At 41.3% G+C, this 27,529-nt stretch overlaps 1 protein-coding gene across 1 annotated transcript; it reads right to left on the minus strand.

Moving 5' to 3' along the window:
• On the minus strand, positions 1-27,080 carry st8sia3 (ST8 alpha-N-acetyl-neuraminide alpha-2,8-sialyltransferase 3). The gene is made up of 5 exons (XM_060934967.1): positions 27,071-27,080; positions 18,173-18,347; positions 12,850-12,972; positions 9,260-9,817; positions 1-283 (listed from the first exon to the last, which is right to left on the minus strand). Exons 1-5 carry the CDS (start codon positions 27,078-27,080, stop codon positions 1-3), a joined length of 1,149 nt encoding a protein of 382 aa, XP_060790950.1.
• Positions 27,081-27,529: the final 449 nt, after the last annotated feature.

A 27,529-nucleotide genomic window follows, 5' to 3' on the forward strand; every position in this document is an offset into this window, starting at 1 on the left:
CTATGCGCAGTGTGAGAGACCCAGCTTGAGGATGCCCTCCGTGTGCATCTTGAACAGGAGCTTGAACTCGGTAGGCAGCTGGTGCGACTCCTGCCACTTGGTGGTGAACTTGGTGCCTTTCTTGTCATAGTAGTGGTAGGGCAGCTCCTTGCCTGTATTCGGGTCCCAGCCAAAAGGCCAGAAGCCGTACAGGTGAATCTGCTCACACAGGGACGAGGCCAGAGTGAACATCAGGATCCCTGTGCTCAGGCGCTTCGGGGACAGCTGCTTCGTCTTCCAGTATCTGCAAACACAAACACAACACCTGTTCAAGAAACGCCTGAGCGTTAAAACATGGCCTAATAGTTAGAGAAGCAGCTTTGGGACCAAAAGGTTGCCAGTTCGATTCCCTGGACCAGCAGGAATGGCTGAAGTGCACTTGAGCAAGGCACCGAGCCCCCACCTGCTCTGGGTATACTGCATGTTGCTCTGGATAACCACAATACATAAAACTGACCGTTACTAATTTGCACTCATTACTTACGTTTTAGAAATTGTTTTGGATGCAACAGAATAAAATTCGTGTATTACATTCTTACTGGGGGTCATCACGATATCTGAAATGGAAAAGTGCTTTGACACGTCACTGGAAACCTTCTGCACTCTTGTACGAAGGATAAATTCAGGGTTAAGGGGACGTCTCCGTTTTCCAATACCTGAACTTTTTTTTTTCTTCTTCAGTTTTTGAGATGCAGCTGGGCTGGAGCATTCTGACCAAAAATAATCTGGTTCAGAACCTAAAAAGCTGGTTCCCAGCTGGAACCAAAATATACTTGGTTTTTCCATCACGAACCGTGATGGCATAAGTGGGTGTGTCATTAGTTTAGAGAGAAAGCAGAGCACAGGAATGGAGAACGCAATGGAAAAGGAAACATCTTCAGTAAAAAATGGACCGAAAACAAATATCTGGAATGAGACCATCAGTGACAGCGTAGCTCACTCCGGCCCCGTCTAGTCCAGAAGCAACGATCTAAAGTGCACAATAAATGTTGCAAGCTTGTATATAGGTATATATAGAAGCGATATCCACCCTAGAAATGCCAACCTATTTACCAGAATGAATCCAAAATAGTGAGGAATTGGCTGAGAAGAAGTGATTTTTGTTGAACTGCTGTTGAATTAAGGCTTAATTAGTCCATAAGTTCATTAATAATTGTAATTAAGCAAATCTGGGTAGAAGTTATATACAGCCTAGGTACCCCTACCTTCATGCCAGAAAGAATCAAAATCGGTGAAGAACTGAGGGAGAAGAAGCGACTTGTGTGGAAACTGCTCATTAGGGATTGATTAATTAATTACTCCATATCTTCATTATTAATTGCAATTATGCAAATTTGGGTAGAAACTACTGTACGGTATATGCATCCCAGGCAGATCTACCTTCCTGCCAAAAAGAATAAAACTCAGTAAAGAACTGAGAGAGAGAAGAAGCGATTTTCGTGAAATGTGGATGATGCCGGATGGATGGACGACGGACAACACATGATGGAATAAACTCATCACCTGTCGGCCGGCTGAACTAATAAAAAGAACAAGCATCCTTGATTATAACGGTTCCACTCAAAATTGGTGAAAACGTGGAACCGTTCACTAGCTAGCACCAAGGTTCAAAGAATCCTGAATGGACCTGGGTCAAGAATGTGGAATGTCTATAAAGAGCAAAGCTACAAACCTGGCACAAGTGACTTTTGGATGGTTCTTCAGGATTGGGCATTTTTTATTTAAATTTTTTTAGAAAACATTGATTAGTAGTTTTAAGTGAAAATCACGCGACGTGTGTGTTTGTGTAGACTGCGTTTCCGCACCAACGTCTATTAAATTACAGTCAACATTAAACTCTGAGGGTATCTGAGGTCTATCAGAGCGTCTTAAAGGTAGTGATCGTGACTCTTTAATGGTATTTCAGGAGATTTCGGTGCAGTGAGGGATTTCTGGTGGCTGAAATGCTTAAGTCCCTCTTCATAAACCTCGACGGGGCTCCATTCAACAACACCTCTCCAATTCTTTCCCTCTCTCTCTCTCTCTCTCATACACCCGCTTGGCGTCTCTTTTCTGCCTTTGTATGTTCTTTGTACGTCTCGTCATGCATGCACTGTAGGTCACAATACGTTCTTTATTTTTTCCCTCGAAATATATTTTTTTCTATTTTCATACATTATAATTTTTTTTGCACTTTATACACCCACCTACCGTACATCCACCTGCTGTTTTATTTTCTGCAGGTCTCTAATCAGCCGATCCCACAACAGCAGCACGACGCATCAAATCACGCAGATACAAATCAAGAGCTCCAGTTAATGCTCACAATGTTCAAACATCAGAACGGGAAAAATTGTGATCTCACAGTGAAGTGTGACCTTCTTTCTTTCACTGTGGTATGGGTGTTGGTTTGAGCCAGATGAGTATTTTTGGTTTGAGTGTTTCAGAAACTGCTGATCTCCTCCTGGGGTTTTCACACACAATAAACACTCTCTAGAGTTTGCACAGAATGGTGCGAAAAACAAAAAACATCAAGTGAGTGAGTGAGTGAGTGAGTGACGACAGTTCTGCGGGTGGAAACAAACACCTTGTTGATAAAAGAGGTCAGAGGAAAATGGACAGATTTGAGGTGATTTTCTGCTAGGAAGGAACTCATACAGTAACTCATATAATCACTCTTTACAACCGTGGTGAGCAGAAAAGCATCTCAGCATGCAACAGAGAGAGAAGAACACATTGGGTTCCACTCCTGCAGCCAAGAACAGGGATCTTAGAATCAACAAGTTCCTAGTGAAGTGGCTGGTCAGTGTGTATCATAATACATATTGTTTATTGTAGAAATGTCTTCAAGTATATGTATGATATTTTCAGTATGTCCCCCCACCCCCCATCTGTACCTGTCTCTTTTAAAGGTGTGGCCTTTTTCTTTTTTCTTGTATAATATTTCAAGTATACATCTCTCCTTTGTCATTTTCATACATTAATACACAGCAATACTACTACAATCAATACTAATCCAAGCGGCTCAGGTTGGACTCGGTCTGATCTTAAACTGTAAAAGTTGTCCCAAGGATGCACAAACTATTCCACCTTGGCAAAGTAAACAGGGAGACGGAAGTCTAGATCCGCACTGCTTTATGCTAATCGTACCGTAAATGATCAATTAAAATCTGATTTTGAGAATGATATTCAGTCCTTGTTCTGGGGATCCGCTAATCAGAAGTGTGTTTTGAAGTGAGTTACATGTCGATCCTGAGACCGAGATGCTCTTCTGCTCCTCGGACCTGCCTGATCCATCCTGATGCCCTACGTCTGGCTGGACTCTCATCACATCGCTCCTGTAGGTATCATGCCGCCATCTTGTGTCAGGACTACAATTCCCAGGCAACTTCTGTGTGACCTACGTCACGCGTGGGCGGGATCACCTACGTCAGTCTGCCATGCACGCATAAATCCAAGCGGAAGCTCCACCATCTTCGTCTCTCTCGTCTGGCTTCCGATGAATCTGGACGTATAAAGAGGCGCTCTCCACCCAAAAAGACGTCTTCTTTCTTGCAAGATCCATCACTCAGCGCGATTTTCTTACTTACCCTTGGCAAAGGTAAACTCTAGAGTCGCGCGATCTTTAAACTCAACCTGAGTTACAACCGGTTTACTTGCATTAGAAGTGACGTCACGACTGCAGCCCAGGCAGTCAAAAGTTAAGAAGCGATTGAATCCTTTTTAACTCAAAAGCGCTGTGCATCTTATTCTGATCAGAGACTTTTCCTCACGAACGCTGAGGTTCGGACCAAGAATCCTCTGCTTTCCACGGGAACCACCCAAGTGCTCCGCTGGACCCGAAAGTTTTCTACGCCTCCATCACGAGCGGCTCACGTGCTCCCACGGCGAGGCCCGAAACTACACCGGCGAATAGTTCTTCATATCTTGCTAAAGGCAGGATTAAGTAAGATTTTGGCATTTGGGCATGATAGTCTTAGGAATTTGCTTTTATTGAAATAGTGTGAACTTAAACCCAGGTTTATCTGTTGCACTGTTAGACACGCAGCGTGTTGATTTATTTTGTTCTATGTTCTCTCAATTGTTTTTTTTAATAGATAGGCTGTGCATGCTTTTCTTTACTACTAACATATAGTTCTCTTATTATACATCTTGATCTCATTAAGATTTCAGTGGATTCAGTATGGTTATGAGCTAGTGGGTTAGCTACAGTTTCCCTTTGTCTTTAGCAACACGTGCTCAGTAGGCCTCACCAGGCCTAACAAACACACTTTAGCTAGGCCATAGGGCCTTTAGCAAACTCACACTAGCAACACAAGGCTAAACACAGAGCTAATCCTTTGTTCTGTTTAGATAACATTCTTTTGTTTAGCTACCAACAAGCTAGGCCTCCACCACGTGTAGTTAGCTACACGAGGCTAAACACATGGTCAAGTCCTTCACACACACACACACACACACACACACACACACACACACACACACACACACACACACACACCTCACTGCTTGTATATAGTGATTTATTATTTTATCTTATCTTTGTATAATAAATTCATTTATTAAACAAACTGTGTTTATTTGTGTGAACAACAATATCTGAAGTCCCCAATCTTCTCAAAGAATTCAAAAAGGGTGCATGTTATGTAATATGGTAAGTGATCATAATAATTTGGAAATATACCATAATTTAGCTGTTTGGTAATTTATTATTAAGCACCAGGATTAATGGTATGATTCACTAAACGATTCATTGAACGATTCACTAAATGATTCACTAAACGATTCATTGAACGATTCACTGAATGATTCACTTCAAATGAGACTGATTCTATGGTATGATTCAATTCAAACGAGTCAAATTAAACGATTCAATGGGATTGATTCATTTTAATTATTGACCTTCAAAATTTAATGAGACTGATTTAACGAGATTGATCACTTAATTTCAATAGTTAACTGATTGCACCCACACTCCTGTGGAGGACGGCCCCATATGGACAGTCGAAAGTCGCACTTGAAGATGCTCTGGACTCTTACAGTAATGCTTTTATGTCTGAGGACTACAGTTGACTTGCTAACTCTAGGACTGCAGTTGTCATGAACAGTTTTACACTTAAGTTTCCAGTTTATAATGTCAACAAAACAGACTTCATGTTAAACCTATAATGAATTTCCTGGTTTCACAGTTATACTTTGTGACTCTACAGGACACAGTTCTAGAAGCGAGTTATTTATTATCACGTTGTCTGTTATCACCCAAATGAGGATGGGTTCCCTTTTGAGTCTGGTTCCTCTTGAAGTTTCTTCCTTGTGTCGTCTGAGGGAGTTTTTCCTCACCACCATCACCACAGGCTTGATCATCTCATCTCATTATCTCTAGCCGCTTTATCCTGTTCTACAGGGTCGCAGGTAAGCTAGAGCCTATCCCAGCTGACTATGGGCGAAAGGCGGGGTTCACCCTGGACAAGTCGCCAGGTCATCACAGGGCTGACACATAGACACAGACAACCATTCACACTCACATTCACACCTACGCTCAATTTAGAGTCACCAGTTAACCTAACCTGCATGTCTTTGGACTGTGGGGGAAACCGGAGCACCCGGAGGAAACCCACGCGGACACGGGGAGAACATGCAAACTCCACACAGAAAGGCCCTTGCTGGCCACGGGGCTCGAACCCGGACCTTCTTGCTGTGAGGCGACAGCGCTAACCACTACACCACCGTGCCGCCCAGGCTTGATCATCAGGGATAAATTAGGGATAAAATTAGTTCATGTTTAAAGCATTTAATTTAAAGCTGCTTTGCGACAATGTCTATTGTTAAAAGTGCTATACAAATAAACTTGACTTTTGAAATACAGAACATCATCAGTCCTCAATCTCTGCTTGCTCTTGTTCTTTGTCTTAGTTTTGGTTCTAGTTGAGTCTCCGCCCCTTTCCTGTCATACATATTTTTTTTACCACGTTGTCTTCATCTGTTTTACATTAGTTCTTTGTTAGTTTGTTTATTTCCTGTCTTAGTGTAGCAGCGAACATGAAATTTTCACCAGAATATTTCACTTGGTGAGCAAAGCATGAAAATTGGCACACATGTAGATCAAACCATACTGTTTCCAAAACAATCGCTGGCCATCGCGATTTCCGCCATTTTAAAGATGGCTGCCGCTGTTTTCAAAATGGCGTCATTTTCAACAACCAAATTTCCGAAATATGGACATATATCTTTATCGTGGTCGTTTTTTTGGCCGGATTTTCACAATTTTAATGTAGAAGGCTTTGGTTATTATGTGAGTGAAGTTATAATGACTATTCTTTCAAAATAATTCAACCTGGATCAAAACTGTCCAGGAGCATGATAAAAGTTTGATTCAAAAGGGCAACTAAGAAACTGTTGTTTTATATTCTCAAAAGAGTAAATTGCAAACACTACCAGGGCACAATGGTGCAATTTACTGCCGTTAAACTCGGCATGGGGTTCAGTGTAAGCTTTGTTCATTATTGATACAAAGTCTCCCAAATACATTACGATCTGCCCCGTATATACAGGTCGTGATGTCATATCCGAATTGACGGAGTGTGCCGACGCGGGAGAGCCGAGCCAAGAGGGACGGGGCTAAAAGTCCCTCGAATGGTGTACAGATCGCACGGGAGTTAAATTGCACTGGATGAACGATCGGGCTAGGTGTAGGAATTCCATCTTCGAACCTAGTTGTATCCCATACGTTAAAGTGTTATAGCTGTAGGTGGTAAAATAATGGATAATCCCTCGGCCTTCAGTTATTGATAGTGACAAGTCATTTTCCTTATTACTGCGTTTGTATCTTTTTGCAATTACATTTGAATTTGTTTGTTTGATCATTTGTTTTGATAATTATGTCGAAAAGAAAAGGGAAAAAGACAGCATGGCAGGCCTGGAATGTGTGCGACAACACCACAGAAACGTTCCGTAGTCTAAGCAAACCATGTGACTCTTTGACAGAGCAAGACATGGATGTCATTGAGGAATTTGTTGTCATCATGTACGATCGGTCAAGCATTTCAACGAAAGTTAATGAGACTCGTCTTGATCTTTTTGCCCGCAAACAACGGTCTTATAACAACATCCTACCATCCAGAGCTGCCCTAGTCGAACACATCAAAAGATCAATTCTACAGGCTGGACACACATGGGGTCAGTCACTTTGTAAAATGCAGGACTTACCATCACCATCAAGTTGGGGTTGGACAAAAAATGATGGGGTTTAGGTGCCGTATTGGACGTCAGTAGCACCTATAGCAGCATCATGTCAGGAACTGGTCAAGTGTGGATGTAGAATAAACTGTTCTGGCAACTGTAAATGCTTTAAATCAGGACTGTCTTGCACTGCTCTCTGTAGTTGTAACTGCTCAGAAGATTAGATCCGCTGAGTCTTCGTGTAAACGGCTATTTATAAAAAAAAGTCTGTATTTCTGGAATGTCTTGCGCATGCGCAGTGAGTATTCACGTTAGTTTTGTACAAAATAACTATTATGGCTATGGGGAGTCATATTGAGGTAGATATTAGCAAAAGAAAAGAATTTAAATTAAAAATGGTACATATAATAATAAAACTAGTAGGCGAAAACTGTAAAAATGACACCATTTTGAAAATCATGGCAGCCATCTTGAAAATGGTGGAAACTTGAGTGGCCAACGATGATTTTTGGTCAGGTACATGCAGACAAAGTTTCATGCAAAATTTGGTGCTTTGCTCACCAAGTGAAATATTTTACCAGCTATCCACTCCATTATCTACCCTGCTGTTTCTTTGTTTCGTTACGAAGCTGTATCACGCATCTATAAGTCCGAGCCTCGTGTTTATGGATTATCATGGTTTATTACTGCCTTCTTGTGTACTGACCCACGCTCTGAGTTTACGCACTTGAGTTGTATCTTGTATGTGGGTCATTCTAGAATTCAGGGTACATTTTGCGTCTCCAAGATAAACCTTTTGTTATTTTCCACAAAAGAAATCTTTATTGAATGAGTTTTTAACTATAATACTAATTATGACAAACTTTCACCAATAGTGATGCTCGATGTACGTTTTAGACCCAATTTATCCATAAAACATTAACTAAACAACTCCCACCCCTCCCCCCACATTATTGGCCGTCTTCAACTCCTGAATCATCCATCTCATCTCATCTCATCTCATCTCATCTCATCTCATTATCTCTAGCCGCTTTATCCTGTTCTACAGGGTCGCAGGCAAGCTGGAGCCTATCCCAGCTGACTACGGGCGAAAGGCGAGGTACACCCTGGACAAGTCGCCAGGTCATCACAGGGCTGACACATAGACACAGACAACCATTCACACTCACATTCACACCTACGCTCAATTTAGAGTCACCAGTTAACCTAACCTGCATGTCTTTGGACTGTGGGGTAAACCGGAGCACCCGGAGGAAACCCACGCGGACACGGGGAGAACATGCAAACTCCGCACAGAAAGGCTCTCGCCGGCCACGGGGCTCGAACCCGGACCTTCTTGCTGTGAGGCAACAGCGCTAACCACTACACCACCGTGCCGCCCCTGAATCATCCATTCAACCTGAAATATATTTTTCATCCATCCCAATGTTCTTGTCAACTCTGTTAACTCCATTACAAAACCACATAAAATCCACAAAGACTTTTAATAACACGCATGACACCTGCACCGAGTGATGTCACTTCCTCTAGCAGGAAACTTCAGAAAGGCAGTGAGGGGCAGAGTGTTATGTTCCTTCTCTCATTAATTTGAACAAAATGTTGAGGATTTTACACCGACAGTAGATAAATTATTCGTCAACTCTGTTGTTGTGATATCGGAGTGAATCTCTTGCTCGTTTTTTTTTTTTAAAAACAACAATAATACGATTAAAATCCATAAAACTTCACTTTTATACATGTCGTGTGGTAGCTAGTTTGAGGTTAGCATGTAGCGTTGAGACACAAAATGGTGGAAAAACGTCAACTCTGTTATCATCGATTCTGTTAATGGGTTTCCCGGTTTAACGATACCAGAGTTGACGATGACTAACAGCGTCAACACCTGAAATGTAGCCGCAGTTACAGAACGGGCCATGTAATGGCATGAACGTGTGATCTATTGCAGCACTGGTATTCTACTGTCCATGGAAGTTGTGCATGTACTGTAAATATGCAGTGTGTGTGTGTGTGTGTGTGAGATCAGCTCAGAATTTAATGCACTCTGGTGTAATTAATGACTAACCTGTTGACATACTGCATGATGTTCCCAGGCCAGGCGAGCTGCACCCTCAGCTGCCCCCGGTGCTCCACAAAGAAGTCCACCAAAGTGCGCGTGACTGTGGCCGAGGTGTGGAAGAAAAACGCTGGAATCCACAGGATGGCTCCGTCCAGCTTCTTCAAGCTCAGGAAGAAGTTATTTCGGTCTTGGATGGTGAGCAGGTTGTTATAGTACTTCTCCAGAATGCTGGGATTAAAGGTCGTGAGGTTTGTGCGACGGCCCACGTCCCTGCGGAAGACCTCGGTGGGTGCAAAGTTGCAGCGGAAGACGAAGTCGTACGCGTCGATGACGGCACCACACCGGCTGCCTGTCAGGATGCCGCTGTTTCCCACCAAGGCGCACGTGTTGTAGCGCTTGTTAAGGATGGGCGACGAGTCAGGCAAGAGGGAACGGAAGTTCTCGCCGATGGAGAAGACGTATTTATGACTGGAGTAGTCGTAGTGCATCAGCTGACCCACACGAACGCTGCTCTTGGTCAGGGTAAAGTTACGTGGCACATCGATGTACTGGGCAATCTCTTTACTGCAAAACACACACCATCACTAACATCACACTGGATTAGGATACGCCCTGGATCATTATCAACATAGTACACACCAGGGTTCTCCAAGGGTTCTCTGGGTTGTAAAGATTCTTCTTCAAAATATTTTACTTCAAATTCTTTGATTCTCAAGAAAATACTCTGATGTAAGGTTTATTCTGGGCTCCGTCACAGACGCATCAAAGAAAGGTTTCTAGTTTTAACATTTTTGTTTTCTAAATGTACAGGTGCTTGCTAGGTTCTTGGACATTTTCTGAGATCTAGATCCTTTCAGGTACTTCCATGACTTCTTGCATTCTTTCTGTATTCTTAGAAACATGGATTTTTGGTCTCACGAGCATTCGATAGAAAGTCTCGTACATTCCATCAATAAATGTGAATAAGGACTGCCTACTTCCACAGAGGCAATTTTTTTTCTGTAGCTCGTTGAAAAAAAAAGGAAGATTAACTGCTTTACTCATCACTAACAGCTTCAGGGACACTGTAATTTGTGATGAAATAACGATTAATACTTCGAAGACTTGTTAAATATGTTATATAATGAATAAAACATGACGTGGCTTACTGTTAGGAAATAATAGGAAATAATCAATGACAGTGTGGTGCGATGAAGCTGATGTGATGATGAGTTACTGGTATCACTTTACTGTTGATTATTTTCCTGTAACACACAAACTGTTTTATTCCTCTTATACTACAGCAATTTTCAAAAGATTTTTTAAAAACTTTATATGTATCATGGTTATAGTTGCATTTAATATTGTGGAACAACCTCAAAAAAGTCAAATGACACAAAAATGTAGCTTGACGTTACAGAGAAACAGCAAAATATAAAGAAACAGCTTTATCCCTGATAATTAAAAAGCATTTAACTGCAATAGTTACACTTAAGGAAGAAAAAGCGTTGATAGTACTATAGAGGTATATATACTAGGGGTAATATTCAACATTCGATGGAGACTATTTTTGTTACTTCAGACCTTGGAGCATCAGGGTTAAGGCCCAGTCCCACATTACTGATAACTATAACTACAACTATAATGATAACCAGGGGCGATTCTAGCATCTGATCTTTGGGGGTGCTTAGCCCCCAGAGCTGACAGAGGCACCTGGCTTGAACGACAGTGTTTCCACGTTTATTCCGCATTTAGACTAGACTTAACTAGACAAGAAGACTAGACTAGACAAGACTAGACTTATGCAATGTTTTAACAGAAGCTGACCCAATAAACTATGATATCTACACATTTACAACCACTGACACAAATATTTACGTTATATTTTTAACTAAACAAGACCTACTACTGCATTTGTAATGTTGGAGCTATTCATTTTGAACAGTGGTAATTGTTAATTAATGTGTTATTGTGTATTGTGTAATAATAGTGTGTATTATTATGATTTTACATTAGTTTACATTAGTAAACGCTATGTTACATTAAATAAAATTGACTAACACACGGTGGTCTAGCACCGTAGCACTTGTACAGCTCTGCACAAAAGTATCTCGATATAGATGATAAATGTCGTTTTAATCATTCTGTTCATAGACCAGGGAACATCAATATTGCATTATGCATATTATTGTGTTGTGTTTAACAATTGTAACTCCAGTCCGTACCTTCACATCTCGCTATGCCAGTAATACTCAGGTGTTACTTCGAGTTCCTCATCGGCGTGGAATCCAGTTAAAAAAAACACCATGTCGTAGCAAGCACTCACGCGGACAGGCAACCCAATCAGAGGGGACTCAAGGAGGAGAGGTATTTTACTGGTCATAGAACTATCACGTAACAGGTGAATTCAAGAACACACACACGCCCGCGCACACATTCATTGCGCAGTGCGCAAGGGCACTTATTTCTGAAAATTACGTGCAAAAGCAGTGTTTTTGAGGGTGCTGAGCTAGGGGGTGCTGAGCTCGTTTTTGGGGGTGCTTGAGCACCCCCAAAAATAGGCTAAACACGCCCCTGATGATAACTATAAATAAATGCATCCCCTGCAGTTTATGTGGTCGGTGCTCACACCAGACCAATAACAATACCTATAGCCCAGGCTTGGGTTTATCCATATCACTGAGATTTGCTTCTGGAGCAATTTTTCCAGGCCTGGACCTGTTCTGATAAAACATCTGACCAATCAGGTCATTGTTTACATGCCTGAGCACGTGGTCTTTTTTCCCCGGGAATCTTTGTTGCATTATGAAGTCATGGAATACGGATTCACGGAAAATAAAAAAATATAATACAAAACATGGATCTTTTATTCACAGATATGTGATTTTTTCCTGTGAAATTTCAATTGTAAATTCATAAAATAAACATATAAATGTAGGTAAGATATTTTAATTATGAACTTCGGCAGTCAAAACATTTAATTGTTTTCGACTTCTTAATTTTTTATCCATGGTGCATCATCCGTATGAAATCAGTAACCAATCTTTAATATACTGAAACGTCCGTGACTGATCCGTAAATTATTAGCATCCGTGATGCGTCTGTATTAAAATCCGTAACCACTCTGTATTTTGTGTCCTTTTTTATTATATTTCCGTAATCCGTGACCTATCCGTGTTTTATCAACCACCGGAGTGTGTGCATGGGTTGTTTTGGAGTCCAAGCTGTACAGTACGACCCTGAATAATAATGTGCTACTACTTGGAAAAACCTTCCATGACTATTCCTAAGTTGCATGCGTTTATTTCTCTGAGTGTCAGCACTGAGCGATATTATAGTCGGGGTTATAGTTGTGGTGTTTCTGCTCCAGACTGGAACTAAATTCAGGCAGACGGAGAGTCAGAGTTGGAGTTTTAGATACAGTTATAGTTATCGGTGTTGTGGGACCGGGGCCTTACTTGGTTGGATGTGTTCTACTTTTTAATGACTTAATCTTCTCAGATGATCCATGCTATAATATATAATAGAGTACGGACAGCTTTGGATAATGTATGGCTTATGTTGGTACTAATAACACCACGACACATCCATCGTATTGATGACACATAGTACTTTACCTTTGCTCTAAATAGCCCGTCTTATTAAACTTCCACTTGGATGAATTGTCCCGGAGGTTTTCATTGAGGGCATTGTTCAGGGGTGTAAATGCTGGGTCCAGAAACTTCATTGCCAGTTGGGATCTATGGAAGAGAAATAAAGGGGGAAAAAAGCATGAAAAAATTAGGTCTAAGTAGGGGGGCAGCTGGTCAGTGGGGGCAACAGGAAAATAGAGTTTCCGTTCCATTTCACAGGAAGACCCGGTCCTGATGTCACAGCGGTGGCAGCTGCTGAAAGTAGCTTAGATCAATGCCACCCCATCGGCCCCAGCACCAATCCCCCTGCCTCAGGCAGTCGATGGCCATTCTAATTAAACTGCCTCTTTTTAGACTTCAGACCTGGTCAGTTACTCAGCCTGACTCGTTAAGAGCTTGTACTGGTTTATTAGTAAGGTTATTAAGGATGGGGCTGCTGTCTCAGAACTTTGTCTCAGAAATGTCAGAGGGAGATGGTAATCTGAGAACAAGCATGACTAAACTGAACGGAGTGCTGTTGTTCCGAATGATGTGGTTTGAGTATACGATTTCTGAATGTCATCGTTCTTGAAGTTCATAAGCCTTAACTGAAAAGCAAGTCATGGTGAGGTCAACAAATCACCCTACTGCGACAGCAGATGGTCCAAGCCTCCTTCTTTCTTTTCTTCCCTCCTTCCTTCCCTCCCTCCCTCCCTCCCTCCCTCCCTCCCTCCCAGAAAGCAACTCCTACACGCTTCAGCAAAATGGCTCCCATTTTATAACCTTGGATGCAACAAAACGCAGGATGATCATTGGCAGGAAATTGAACTGCCAGCTGAGTAAATCAGGACCAAGGACAGCTCCTCGGGCTTCCACTCCGGTCTCAATCAGAGAGAAGAGTTTTACAATCTGCCACATCGCAACCGTTTCACGGCCTTCCAACAACAAAACAGAGACACCGTTCATGTCTAGCATGCCTAGAATTTCTGTTTGGCATCGGTTCTCAGATGCTGCGTCTTCCTAAACTGCATCTTGTAGTGTTTGTGTTTCCTGTTATTACCTGATTACTGTCTGTATGGAGTTTCACATGTTCTACCTGTATCTGTGTGGGTTTCCTGTGATGCCTGGTTTCCTCCAAAAAGCATTCTATTAGGTGGATTGGCTACTTTAAATTGCTCCTAGCCTCCTGTGATTGTGTGCATGTTGTGCTCTGTGACATTGGCGTCCCATTCAGAATGTATTCCCGCCCCATATCCAGCGCTCCTGGGATAAGCGCCACTGCAACCCCGAGTGGGATAAAGTTCTTACTGAAGATGAATGAATGAATCATCATAACTGATGGGCCACTTGAATTCACTCTCAGACAAAAAGGCAATGAGCTCTACTTTTCCTTTTCATTATCACCGGGGTGGTACAACAAGGGTACATCTTTTGCACCTTTCATGTTTTTATTTTTACCTGGAAAGTTTCGCCTTTAAGCAGCTTTTTGAGTAATGCTTTAAAGGTGCATCAGTGGTCCTTACAGTCCGATAATGTATTCTGTCTTCACTGTGAAAGATACATACTTAAGGTCAAAAATATGTCCTCTTCTTGGTGCCAGCCCATCACCAAGGAATAGTACAATTTTGTGGTACACTTTTATTCCTGGGAATGTTGAAAGTGTTTGATTTAAAACTCAGCAACTTTAAAGTTCAAAGTCAATTATCAAGGTAAGATTAGTGTTTTTATTTTTTTCTATTAGGTCTCTAATAGTTAGGTAGGTTTGACATTTGAATAATTCCTGCCCATGTTCACAAAGCTCCGCCCCCATGATCTTACATGACTATAAAATGACTGACAGGAGGTGTATCCAAACACAAACAAGTATTCTAGATTGGGTGTTAGTTTCCCAAAGAGGTTTTCTTTCGATTTCATAAAATCGGTGAAATTTAGTTCCGTCTGAAATGCGGTCATTGTGATATCTGTTTATTTCTGTAATATCTCACAAAATATCAGGCCATTCTGTGGCTGGGAAGTTATTTAATTTGAGGGGATTAAAGCAAATAATGTGCATGAAATCGCTCGCTTCGCACAGTCAAGCAGACAGAGGAAGTCCATGTGCGCATGCGCAGGTTTACCTTCTTCTTCTTTTGGGTTTTACGGCAGCTGGCATCCACAGTGTTGCATTACTGCCATCTACAGGTTTCCCTTTGAGCGTGCACTGACAGTTCCATCATTCTGTCGCTAAACGAACAGCTGATCACACCGAGGTGCTCGCTGAGCGCCCATATTTATTAGTTTGGTCCTGCGTTTCCTTTCCTTCGTATAGCACATAACGTCTTTTCTTCTCGCTTTCTTTCCGTTACTGTAGTCAGTCTTTCATGTTTCATTCGCACACTCACGTCCTCCATTTTTCTCTTCTGTTTCAAATTTGTATCCCACAATGCCTTGTGCGAACGGGGAAAGCCCACCACGTGATGCATGACGTAATATCTTAAATTGGGTCATGGTGAAGCAGGAAAAAACAGCGCAGAATTTAGGGCCACATGGCCCTAAATTCATTAATTGTTCTACTTTTTAAAAAACGAATAAAATTGGAAGGCTGTGATTCAAATTCAGTAGCTTTCAGTCCACTAAACAAAAATAATTGGGTGTCAGGAAAATTCTTTTTATGACCTACACCTGAAAAATCTGAAAGGCAGTCTACCTTTAAAAAACAAAACAAAACAAAACTATGAATCAACTCTTGCACCTTTAATCTAACCACCTTCATTCAACTACTGTATAAAAATAAGCTCTGTATGAGGAATGTTTTAGACCTTCAATTGAATACAGTGTAAGTGGTTTGGATCCTGTGATTGAAATGAACTGTGATCTAAACATTAACAAAACGTTCTCATTAAATAAATAACCTATACATAGGTTATAATGGATTTTCTCTGTTTTTGTTTGTTTGTTTTTGTGGGCGGCATGGTGGTGTAGTGGTTAGCGCTGTCACCTCACAGCAAGAAGGTTGTGGGTTCGAACCCCGTGGCCGGCGAGGGCCTTTCTGTGCGGAGTTTGCATGTTCTCCCCGTGTCCGCGTGGGTTTCCTCCGGGTGCTCCGGTTTCCCCCACAGTCCAAAGACATGCAGGTTAGGTTAACTGGTGACTCTAAATTGAGCGTAGGTGTGAATGTGAGTGTGAATGGTTGTCTGTGTCTATGTGTCAGCCCTGTGATGACCTGGCGACTTGTCCAGGGTGTACCCCGCCTTTCACCCGTAGTCAGCTGGGATAGGCTCCAGCTTGCCTGTGACCCTGTAGAACAGGATAAAGCGGCTACAGATAATGAGATGAGATGATATATATATATATATATATATCTGTCTCAGAAACTGGGTACTGTGGGGGTCCCCCACTAAATATACTCACAGTCAATAAACTATACGGTTTTGAATGGTGATGTTGGTTTTAATTTGAAATAAAATGATGAAAGAAATAATACAGATAAAACTAAATCTTTGATGTGAATATTCAGAATTTGGCAAAAATTCTGCAAATTTGTGGGAAAATGGCGGCTTGATCTGCAACATGATAAATGGTTGACTCCATCGCATTCCCTTAAAAAGGTTGTAGCCCACTGAAAAGTCTACAGTTATCACTAATTGTATTTTAAGTTGTAACTTTATACACCTACGGATTGGTGCGCTCACAGAATAATCATAACCGTAATAAAACATCATGCAAAATATTTGATCACCGTTGTAACTCCGTTTTCCGCAAACCCAAAACCAATACGATCGTGTGTTTTGATCTAAACGGAAAGCCTCAGGGTCAAGGTCACGACCTCACCAAAAGTAGGAACTTAAAATCACTATGGCGTATAAAAATTTAGTTATAAATCTGCGATTTTGTTTTTTAAAACGAAAGCTGAAAGTTAGGTTTAGAATACGTTTCTTACAGAATATGTTACGATGGTAGCTGGTCTTGTATGAATTTCTGAGCTATAAAATGAGTTGTGGTCTATTTTTTACCGTAGCGTGTTATTTGTGTGCGGGGAAGGACACGCATTAACAATTTGCTCGTGTAGAATGGAATTTTCCACTCCAACAGTTAGAAGTTGATCGCACTTCCATTTGCGGTCTTTCTGTTACGCGAGTGATCTGTTCGGACGTTATCACTGAAAAGGTGAGTTTTGACAGTTTTATTTTGTTTTAGTCTTGCAGTATAAGGCAATAGAATGTTTCTTTTTCATCTTACTTTCATATTTCGTAGTGTTTACGTATTTTTGGCCAATATTTTGCAACCACGGTCAATTTAGATCAAACTTTTGATAGAATCTACGGCCAGTCATTTTGCCCCACCCCTGCCCCGTCCAGTGCGGTAGTGATGTCTCGTTGCTCACGCGCCGCAGCAAAGACCCGCGCAACCTTCAGCCGGTACAGTCGCTGTTCTTTTACCACCGCCATTATTCTCATCTTTCCAGTGTGTTCTTGATTTTTCCATTGTGTCCTATTTCGCCATATCAAATACCCAAAATGCATCATATCATTCATATTTAAGTGAATAATCAATTCAGTCATCATAACTTGGCATTTTTAACCCAAGCAATCAAAAAGAGGAAATTTATTCAATATTTTCACTCATCTGTGAAGGAGGGGCTTTAATTCTTCATGATGTCGTTATTTTATATGTAAATCGATTTTACAAAAGCATTTGAATTGTAATCAGAATGCTATCTTTATTCTTATTAAACATGACAAAAGAAACATTGTTAGGTAAATGCAAAAAAAAAAAGTAAAATTAGAAAAATCTTTTTTGACCATAATGTCCCAAATGAGAGACCAGTTTCTGAGACGGACCCTTATATATTCTTCTTGGGCTGAAACATGATAAGTCTCTCAGCAAGAGCCTTTTTATTTTTAGTACCTGCTACAGTAGCTATATGAGCTGCTTCGTCATTGTTATGCCTTTTTTTTTTTGTGGCGTTCAGTGCGCAGGCGCAGTGATGGAGCTGGTTACTGTACCATAAAACTGAGGCCCTTTAAAATAAATAAATAAATAAATAAATAAATAGTCAGTGACGTGAAGAATCATGCACTTGATTATTTATTTGAGGAAAATAATGGCTCCTGTGATGTCTTAAGCAGCATTCTGATGTGGATGGGTAGAGATTTTTGTTCTGTATATAGCAAACAAACAAACAAACAAACAAATAAACACCCACTAGATGTAGGGATCAGTGTTGATATTTTTGATGTTGGTGTAAGAAAGCAATAACAGCTCATACAAATCCAACCGTGTAAATCAGCACTGTAGGTGTTCATGCATGGCCGGAGGTCCTCACTCTGTCACTCACTCACTCTCTCACCTGAAGCCCGTGTGGAACATGTACATCCTCGGACCGCCGCCACCGCCGCTCGGGTATCTGGGGCCCGTGAAGATGGCGTCCTTCTTTATGGACACGTAGCTGATGAGAGACAGGATGAGCAAAGCCACGCTGAACATGACCAAGCCGAGGGCGCTGAGGATGCGCACCATGATGCCTTGCTCTCATTCCCCGGCCAGGGGCAAAAAAGAACAAACAAACAACAACAACAACAGGATGCCGAAGGATGCGCGAGACAACGCAAATGCATGCATTCATATGCAAGTCTACGGGAAGCCCATCACACCGGATGTCGGATGCGCTCGCGACGATGGAAGGGATGCTGCAACGGAGAGATGCTGCTCGCGTTCTCCGGGTCCTCGCGCTCCCTCCCGGGATGAACCTGTGCACCGAGCTGCCATGGCGGATCTCCGGTGAGAAAGAGCACTCTGGGGGAAAGCGCGAGCTTTTCGGGTTAATAAATGCGCTCCGGTGGATATTTAAAGGAGACTCGTCTTGGGAAGAAACTGGAGGAATAAACAAATCGGTGAAACCGGAGCACCGGGTGCCTGCTTTACAACACTGCATAGGCTAGATCATAGTACAGTACCAAAATATTCTTCTGCTTGGTATGAACTAGGCATGCTTGGTACCTTTCACCTGGAAACATGAAAAATGATTTGGCGCCTAATTAAAGCTACATCATAAAGTAAATAATCTACACATATCCTATTAAAAGCAGCCTACATATCAGGAAACCTCTGGTACCTTTATTTCTGAGGCTACACAACTGTATGCATTCACAAAATGAACTTAGCAGCACAAACACACATCACAAGTACCAACAAAAATGTAAACCGTGATGCAAATAATTAATAATATCCTTCAACCAACTCACACTCCGTCGTCTCAGGTTCCACCGAGACCCTGACCAGGATAAAGGAGTTACTGAAGATGACTGAATGACCAAATTAATTTTTCAGCTGGTTGATATTGAGAAGATGGACATCCATTATTGAGCCAGTCCATCCTTGACATGAATTAGTGCCACAATGAATTGAAGTGTCACTCATCATCACTCATCTACATTCTCCAACAAATACCAAAATCCCACAACCTCCGCTAGTGAACAATAAACTTTGCGTCCCCCAACACATAAACATTCTCCAATAAATCCAAATTCTGGATCAGACCCTGATATTCATGACTAAACACCATCATTCTGAACCAAATGCCAAAAATCTGTATCAAAACCAATAAGCACCAAAGAGTTATTTACCATCAAGGACAAATGTTCTCCAACAAACAGCAGAATTCTACATCAAATGCAATCATTCAGCATTAAACACCAACATTCTTGATTAAATCCCACCATTCACCAACAAACACCCATGTACACCATCATTCTCCATTAGACACCAACATTCACTATCAAATCCCACCATTCTTCATCAAGCCAAAAATTTTCATTAAATACCAATGATCAATAAACACCATTATTTTCCATCATTGTGTTGGAGTACAAAAATTCTCCAACAACATTCACTGTCAAGTACCATCATTCATCACTGAACACCAACACTCACCATCAAACACTAACATTCACCATACAACACCAACGTACACCATCAAACACCATCATTCATCAAAACCAACATTCTCCATCAAACACCAACGTTCACCATCAAACACCAACATTCTCCATTAGACACCAACATTCACTATCAAACACCACCATTCTTCATCAAACCAAACATTTTCATTGAATACCAATGATCAATAAACACCATTATTTTCCATCATTGTGTTGGAGTACAAAAATTCTCCAACAACAACATTCACTATCAAGTACCATCATTCATCACTGAACACCAACAGTCACCATCAAACACCAATGTACATAATCAAAAACTAAAACACACCTACAAAAAGAAACACCGATATTCTCCATCAAACAGCACAATTCACCATCATTCATCAACACCAACATTCTCTATCAAATCCCAATATTCAACAACACCATCATTCTCCACCAACCACCATCAAATCCCATCATTCTCCATCACACACTAATATTCATCATTAAACACCAGCATTGTCTGTCTATCAAACCCTACCATTCTCCTTCAAACACCAATATTCTCCATCAAAAAACAACAATCGCCACTAATCACCATCAAGCACAAACAATCTCATCTCTCATCTCATTATCTGTAGCCGCTTTATCCTTCTACAGGGTCGCAGGCAAGCTGGAGCCTATCCCAGCTGACTACGGGCGAAAGGCGGGGTTCACCCTGGACAAGTCGCCAGGTCATCACAGGGCTGACACATAGACACAGACAACCATTCACACTCACATTCACACCTACGGTCAATTTAGAGTCACCAGTTAACCTAACCTGCATGTCTTTGGACTGTGGGGGAAACCGGAGCACCCGGAGGAAACCCACGCGGACACGGGGAGAACATGCAAACTCCGCACAGAAAGGCCCTCGCCGGCCCCGGGGCTCGAACCCAGGACCTTCTTGCTGTGAGGCGACAGCGCTAACCACTACACCACCGTGCCGCCAGCACAAACAATATCTACCAAATATGGACATTCACCACCAAACAACAACACTTTTATTCACAAATGCCAACGTTAAAAAAAAATTTTCCCCAACATTCTTCACCAGACATTAACGTTTACCTTCAGAAATCTAACACTTTATTTCAGTAAAAGAAGTGATTAGCTAAATGAAGTGATGTGAACAAAGGAAGAACTTTCTTGAGTCACAGAAACGGCACAGTAACAAAAACAAAAGGTTTGGTTTTGAGATTGTCAGAAAATTATGTCCTTAATCAATGTGTTGAGTGAATCAAAACACTGAATTATGCCAGTTTTGCCATGATGACTTGGTTTTACTCAGAAAACACTGACAAACCCCATTTCAGATTTCAGGAGTGTGGTGTCGTCTTTCCACTAAGACTCTCCGTAGACTGTCAGTCTTTCTGTCCCATTGATATCAATTACACATAGCTTTATGAATATTCCTGCGCTGTGAGAGGATACAGTGTAGAACTGTCCAGGTTTAACAAAAGCTTGATGTAATTAACAATCTTACTGCAGTGGTAGAGTTAACAACATCAATAATAATAATTAGAGAAGACAAAGAGCGGAGCATTTTGCTGCTGCGTTCAGCACTGTGTTGTGTAGCTGCATTAACGGTTGGCCATGCTTGGAGGGATCTGTCAGATTCTCTCTCCCTCTGCTTAATGGGCTGGAAGAACGCGAGCCAATCAAAGCCCCATGAATCTCCCATTAGCCCATTTAGGTTAATGACCTGGCCAAGAAGCACTTTGGCCAAAACCAGGCTAATCACATGAGACAGTTTTTTTTCTTTTTTCGCTGTTACATCATGATGAGGTTGTGTGTAATTTGTGTGGAACTGAGGTGCTCTATGTTCAAATACCCCTGGAATGTTTGACTCTTTCTCCAAAAGCAGTTTCAGTTACACTTTACTGTGAGTTAGCTAACTAATATTCGACGTTATAATGTATTAAAACAAGCACATTAATTAAAAAAAAAACCTTTGCTTCAGGTTGCAACCAAACTACTATCTGAACTGCCTTTAGAGTAATTCAAGATTAATCAACATCTTCTGAACAATCAGAATCGAGAATTAAACATTGGTTGTGGTATTAACCATAAATCTAATCCAACGATTGATATTACCCTTACGAGATATTTTGGTGAAGGTTTGACCAAAATTCACTCAAATTTTTAATCAAAATTAGGCCTTAAAAACAAGCCAAAATATTTAAATAAGTTTGAGCAAATTCTGGTTGAAAGTTTTGATTAATTTAAAGCTAGACTGCCTTTCAGATTTTTCAAGTGTAGGTCATAAAAATTATTTTCCTGACACCCAATTATTTTTGTTTAGTGACCGAAAGCTACTGAATTTGAATCACAGACTTCCAATTTTATTCGTTTTTTTTAAAAGTAGAACAATTAATGAATTTATCTCGACGTGGCCCAAAATTCTCCGCTATTTTTTCCTGCTTCACCATGACCCAATACAAGATACTACGTTATGCATCATGTGGTGGGCTTTCCCTGTTCACGCAAGGCATTGTGGGATACAAATTTGAAACAGGAGAGAAAAATGGAGGACGTGAGTGCGCAAATGAAATGTGAAAGACTGACTACAGTAACAGAAAGAAAGTGAGAAGAAATATATGTTATTTACCAGCTGGGAGGTCCGTATGGTGAAATACCGTGACCAAGGTCCTGAAAGTACTGAGCGAGGCCTCTGGGCCGAGGTCAGTATTCAAGGCCGAGGTCACGGTATTTCACCATACGGACCGACCTTAAGCTGGTAAATAATATATTTATTTTTTTCTTTACCAAATTCTAACAGAAAACGAGAGCGCCCGAAAGGGAAAACCGAGCCGGGTCGCCATTTTGAATCCTCATTCACGGCTGTAATGCAAATTGCTTTCTCTTCGGTATACAAGTGCACTTCCATGGCAGGAAAAACACTACATTTTGCCACCTATGTAGTCCCCTATTTATACAAAATTGAGTCATTCAGGATTCAGCCATGTTTTTGCTCGGTGCTAGCAAGTTAGGTTTTTAGCTTTCTCCTGAAATGTTTTCTTTTATTTCTTCTTCCTCAGGGTAGTAAAACTCGCTTTCGCTGTGAAGACTGTCGTTATCGCTATCCATGCTGTAAAATTAATGCTATTCTCCTGAGAAATGCGAAAATAAATGTTGACAAAAAAAGCTACTATGTTTGTTGTTGTTGTGAACGAGCGAGTCGCCAGAGGTCTGTAACCGGGGTCCATAACCAGGGTCCGTACCATAGGATACAGACCCGCTTGCCAGCCAATCAGAGCGCAGGATTTGGACCGTGAAAAAAATAAAAAGATGTTATGTTATATACGAAGGAAAGGAAACACAGGACCAAACTAATAAATATGGGCGCTCAGCGAGCACCTCGGTGTGATCAGCTGTTCGTTTAGCGACAGAATGATGGAACTGTCAGTGCACGCTCAAAGGGAAACCTGCGCATGCGCACACACACGGACTTCCTCTGTCTGCTTGACTGCGCGAAGCGAGCGATTTCATGCACATTATTTGCTTTAATCCCCTCAAATTAAATCACTTCCCAGCCACAGAATGGCCTGATATTTTGTGAGATATTACAGAAATAAACATACATCACAATGACCACATTTCAGACGGAACTAAATTCCACCGATTTTATGAAATTGAAAGGCCGTCTCGCTTTAAGTCTAGTTTTGGCAAAAATTTTGGCTTGATTTTGACAAAAAAATTCTCATTTTCTCATGTGGTGGTGGCACACAGACATTTTTCAAGCTTAAGCACTGTCCAACTCTGGACTTGTAACGATTCACCTCAGACTGGAGAATTCTCTCGACCAAAATTTGGTCAGGGGATTGCTTTTCATTCCTGAGAGTATAAGCGAGACCAAAATTTGGTCAACTGAGCGAGTGTGTAAACCAAAATTTGACTTTGGGACACAAGCAAAAAATCTGGTTATGGTTTAATTTGTATTAACAGGGAATACGCCAAATTTAGGTCTAATTTTGACCAAAGTCTGGTTTACTCAAGCCAAATTATTTCATATGGGTTTTCATTTATTATGGTTGAACTTACTCTCGACAGGCTTTGCTGTTCTTTAACATCAGTATATCGAGATCTCTGAAAACACAACATTAAAGATTATGCATGACCTTTTTTGAGCGTCAAATAAATTTTATTTAAATGTCGAGCACCATTGATGATCTGAATACTCAATAAATCACCAGATGTCATCTAGCCTGTGCATGAGCAAATGAAGTTTAGCTTCAAAGGAGCATGAAATTAAGGCCTTGTTAACACATATGGATATTTCCGAGAACAGCGTTTTCGAACGTTTCTCCGTCCACATGAAAACGCAATAGCAATCTGAAGTTCACTTGAGCACCCCAGCCCAGTAAGAGTGCATCATAAACATAAATTGTTATGTTAAACACTTCAAGAATAATGCCATGATCTTCGTATCGAGCAGTAGAGAGGATGAAATTGCGTAAAAACAAGCTTGCTTAAGGTTACAGTGTTGGTTTGGGTCTTATCCAGAGAAACCATGGTACACGGAGTCCTAGTACATTCATGATGCTGTGACATCAGTGTTTGTTTTCAGTGACCCAAAACAGCGTTTTTGTTTGAACAGGCGCTAGAATTTTAAAATATCCTGATATTGTACATGTAGACACGGCCTAAGTCAGATTGCAGATGTAAATGGAAGATTACAGTAGGGGATGTACAGCCAAAAATGTGCATGCATGTGTAAAACAATGTGAGTCTTGTGTTTACTTCACGCCTTTCCAACCCCTTTGACCTCTTGAAGTTCATTATAGTTGTGGAAACTCATTGGTGACAGCAGGTAGCTGAAAAAAAGAGTGAGAATCAATCTTCTCTGAACAGCGAGAGAGGGTAAATATGTTATGAGCTATGGGGCATTGCGGCACAGGATGAGGCCTTGAGTCTGAGTCATGTTCAGGTTAAACGGTGGCCATTTTGATGGGATGTGGGCAAGATGAATAGCAGCGTTAGGAGAGGACATGGTCCTGGGCTTTTTGATGTATGGCTCAGAGGTCAGTGGCTTAGAGAGCTACATATCTGTGTTTTGAGTGTGTGTGTGTGTGTGTGTGTTGGTGAAGAGGGTGTGGGGGGTGGTACAGGTTGCTCATGCTGGACGAGCAGAGCTGCGGTTGCTAGGCAATGGGTTGACCAGGGAGCCTTGGCCTGATTGGAGCTGCATTGGATCAATTTCCGCACAGTGGAGCTGACCAGTATCAATCACGTGCGCACACACACACACACACACACACACACACACACACACACACACACACACACACATTCATTAGGACAGTTCTGCAGAGAGAGAGAAGAGAGAGAGAGAGAGAGAGAGAGAGAGATGAAGCTACAGCACCATAAATCTCAGCATGCAGACAGCTTTGCATTGTGCTCTTGTCAATGTCAGAGCTTCGCCGAAATGGATTGATGGTTGGACAATGGTGTGGAGAGTCTGAATACCATGTTGCAAAGGAATAAAGTGGGTAATTATTATCTTGGATTCTGTAAACCTCAATATTCTGAAAAAATGTTGAGGGGATAATTCATAACACCAACGTTCACCATCAAACTTCAGCATTAATCACTGATATATTCGTAATCACGTCATTTGCCAACATACAGGTTTCTCAGGAGTTCTTTGGATAGTGTGGATTCTTAGTGTTTAAATGGATTTTATTTGGAAATCCATTCTTAAAGAGAAACACTCTGTCGTAGGTTGTACTGTACATAAACACCTACAACAGGACAAACTGGGACAAAATAACTTAAATTAAAAAAAAAAAATCCCTTCTAAGGTATTTGCCATTTAAAATCTATATGCTATATGACCAAAAGTTTGTAGACAACTGACTTGCCAGGTGATGTCATCCGTTGGCCATTTGAGTGGCTCTTCTGCATGCCATATGGTGGTGCACCATTGACCCTGTTGGGTTCATCTGCCACATGGCACTGAAAAGTGCCCTGCTGCAAGCGCCCTTTTGATGATGTACTATTTAACCCATAGCTGGAACCCAGGCAGGTTCTACCACTCTGGGTCAGAGCGGACCTGGGAGCGATGGTGATTAAGGGGTAACTCCACTTTCCCCAATACTCAAGTCCTCCCGGACCTGAGACTCACCACTGGGTGCGGTTTAAAGTCATATTCAAGAACTTCTGATTTTTCAGTGTTTTTAAGATTCAAATACTTGTGGTTGGCTGTAGTTGTCCCAATTCCATCCATCCATCCATCCATCCATCCATCCATCCATCCATATCCTACTTTCAGTTTGTTCTTCTATCCCTCTCTTTCCACTTTCACTCAGGAACCTGAAGCCCAAATGATCAAACCAAATGAATAAGTATCACTTTCCCAGCAACAGCAAGTGCCTCTCATCAACAGCAGAAGAAATTATATCACATCGACTGCATATTTTAGCTCATCTCAGAAAAAAATGTAATCAGTATCTTTATGGGCTGTTGGTCCCAGATGGAGTGCAGAGAGAAGATTCCCTGAAGTGCTGTAGTTGCAGCTTTGACTGTTGACTCGGCCTCCCAAATGGTTCCATTCAATTAAACCTGAAAACGAGCAAAAGCCAGCCTTGAATACATAATTTTATCGCTTTATCCCCAACCCATGAGCTGTTCCACTGTTAGATGACTCTGTTCATGTTCAAAGTATTCAACCTGAGCTCTTAATGTATTCAGATGGAGCCTCCAGTCGATGTTATTCCCCTTTAATGGTCCTGATAGATCACAAACCAGGAGGTGACAGCTTTTACAATCGGACCTATTGCTCTGAAGAGCGACTTTTGGGGTCCAAGCACTTTACCATGCAAATGTTTTTATTATGACTCCATGTGTGTGATACCTAATGGCTTTTTGGATAATTATAAGACTTTTTAGTGGTTTGGTTGCTGTTTTGAAATCGTTTAGACTTATCTCTCTGGATATGTCACAGAACAACAGCTTTTTTTTTTTTTAATCAGACTTATAGCTTTGGGGAGCAATTTTAGGGGTCCAAGCATTAAAGCTTGACGGCCTTTCGATTTCACAAAATCGGTGAAATTTAGTTCCGTCTGAAATGTGGTCATTGTGATGTATGTTTATTTCTGTAATATCTCAAAATATCAGGCCATTCTGTGGCTGGGAAGTTATTTAATTTGAGGGGATTAAAGCAAATAATGTGCATGAAATCACTCGCTTCGCGCAGTCAAGCAGACAGAGGAAGTCCGTGTGCGCATGCGCAGGTTTACCTTTTTCTTCTTCTTTTGGGTTTTACAGCAGCTGGCATCCACAGTGTCGCATTACTGCCATCTACAGGTTTCCCTTTGAGCGTGCACTGACAGTTCCATCATTCTGTCACTAAACGAACAGCTGATCACACCGAGGTGCTCGCTGAGCGCCAATATTTATGTTTGGTCCTGCGTTTCCTTTCCTTCATATATAACATAACATTTTCTTCTTGCTTTCTTTCCGTTACTGTAGTCGCTCTTTCACGTTTCATTCGCATGCTCACGTCCTCCATTTTTCTCTCCTGTTTCAAATTTGTATCCCACAATGCCTTGCATGAACGGGGAAAGCCCACCACGTGATGCATGACACAGTATCTAGTATTGGGTCATGGTGAAGCAGGAAAATATAGCGGAGAATTTAGGGCCACGTGGAAATAAATTCATTAATTGTTCTATTTAAAAAAACTAATAAAATTGGAAGTCTGTGATTCAAATTCAGTAGCTTTCGGTCCACTGAACAAA

Source organism: Neoarius graeffei, chromosome 12 (assembly GCF_027579695.1).
Source record: "Neoarius graeffei isolate fNeoGra1 chromosome 12, fNeoGra1.pri, whole genome shotgun sequence".
In the NCBI taxonomy this organism is placed as follows: Eukaryota; Metazoa; Chordata; class Actinopteri; order Siluriformes; family Ariidae; genus Neoarius; species Neoarius graeffei.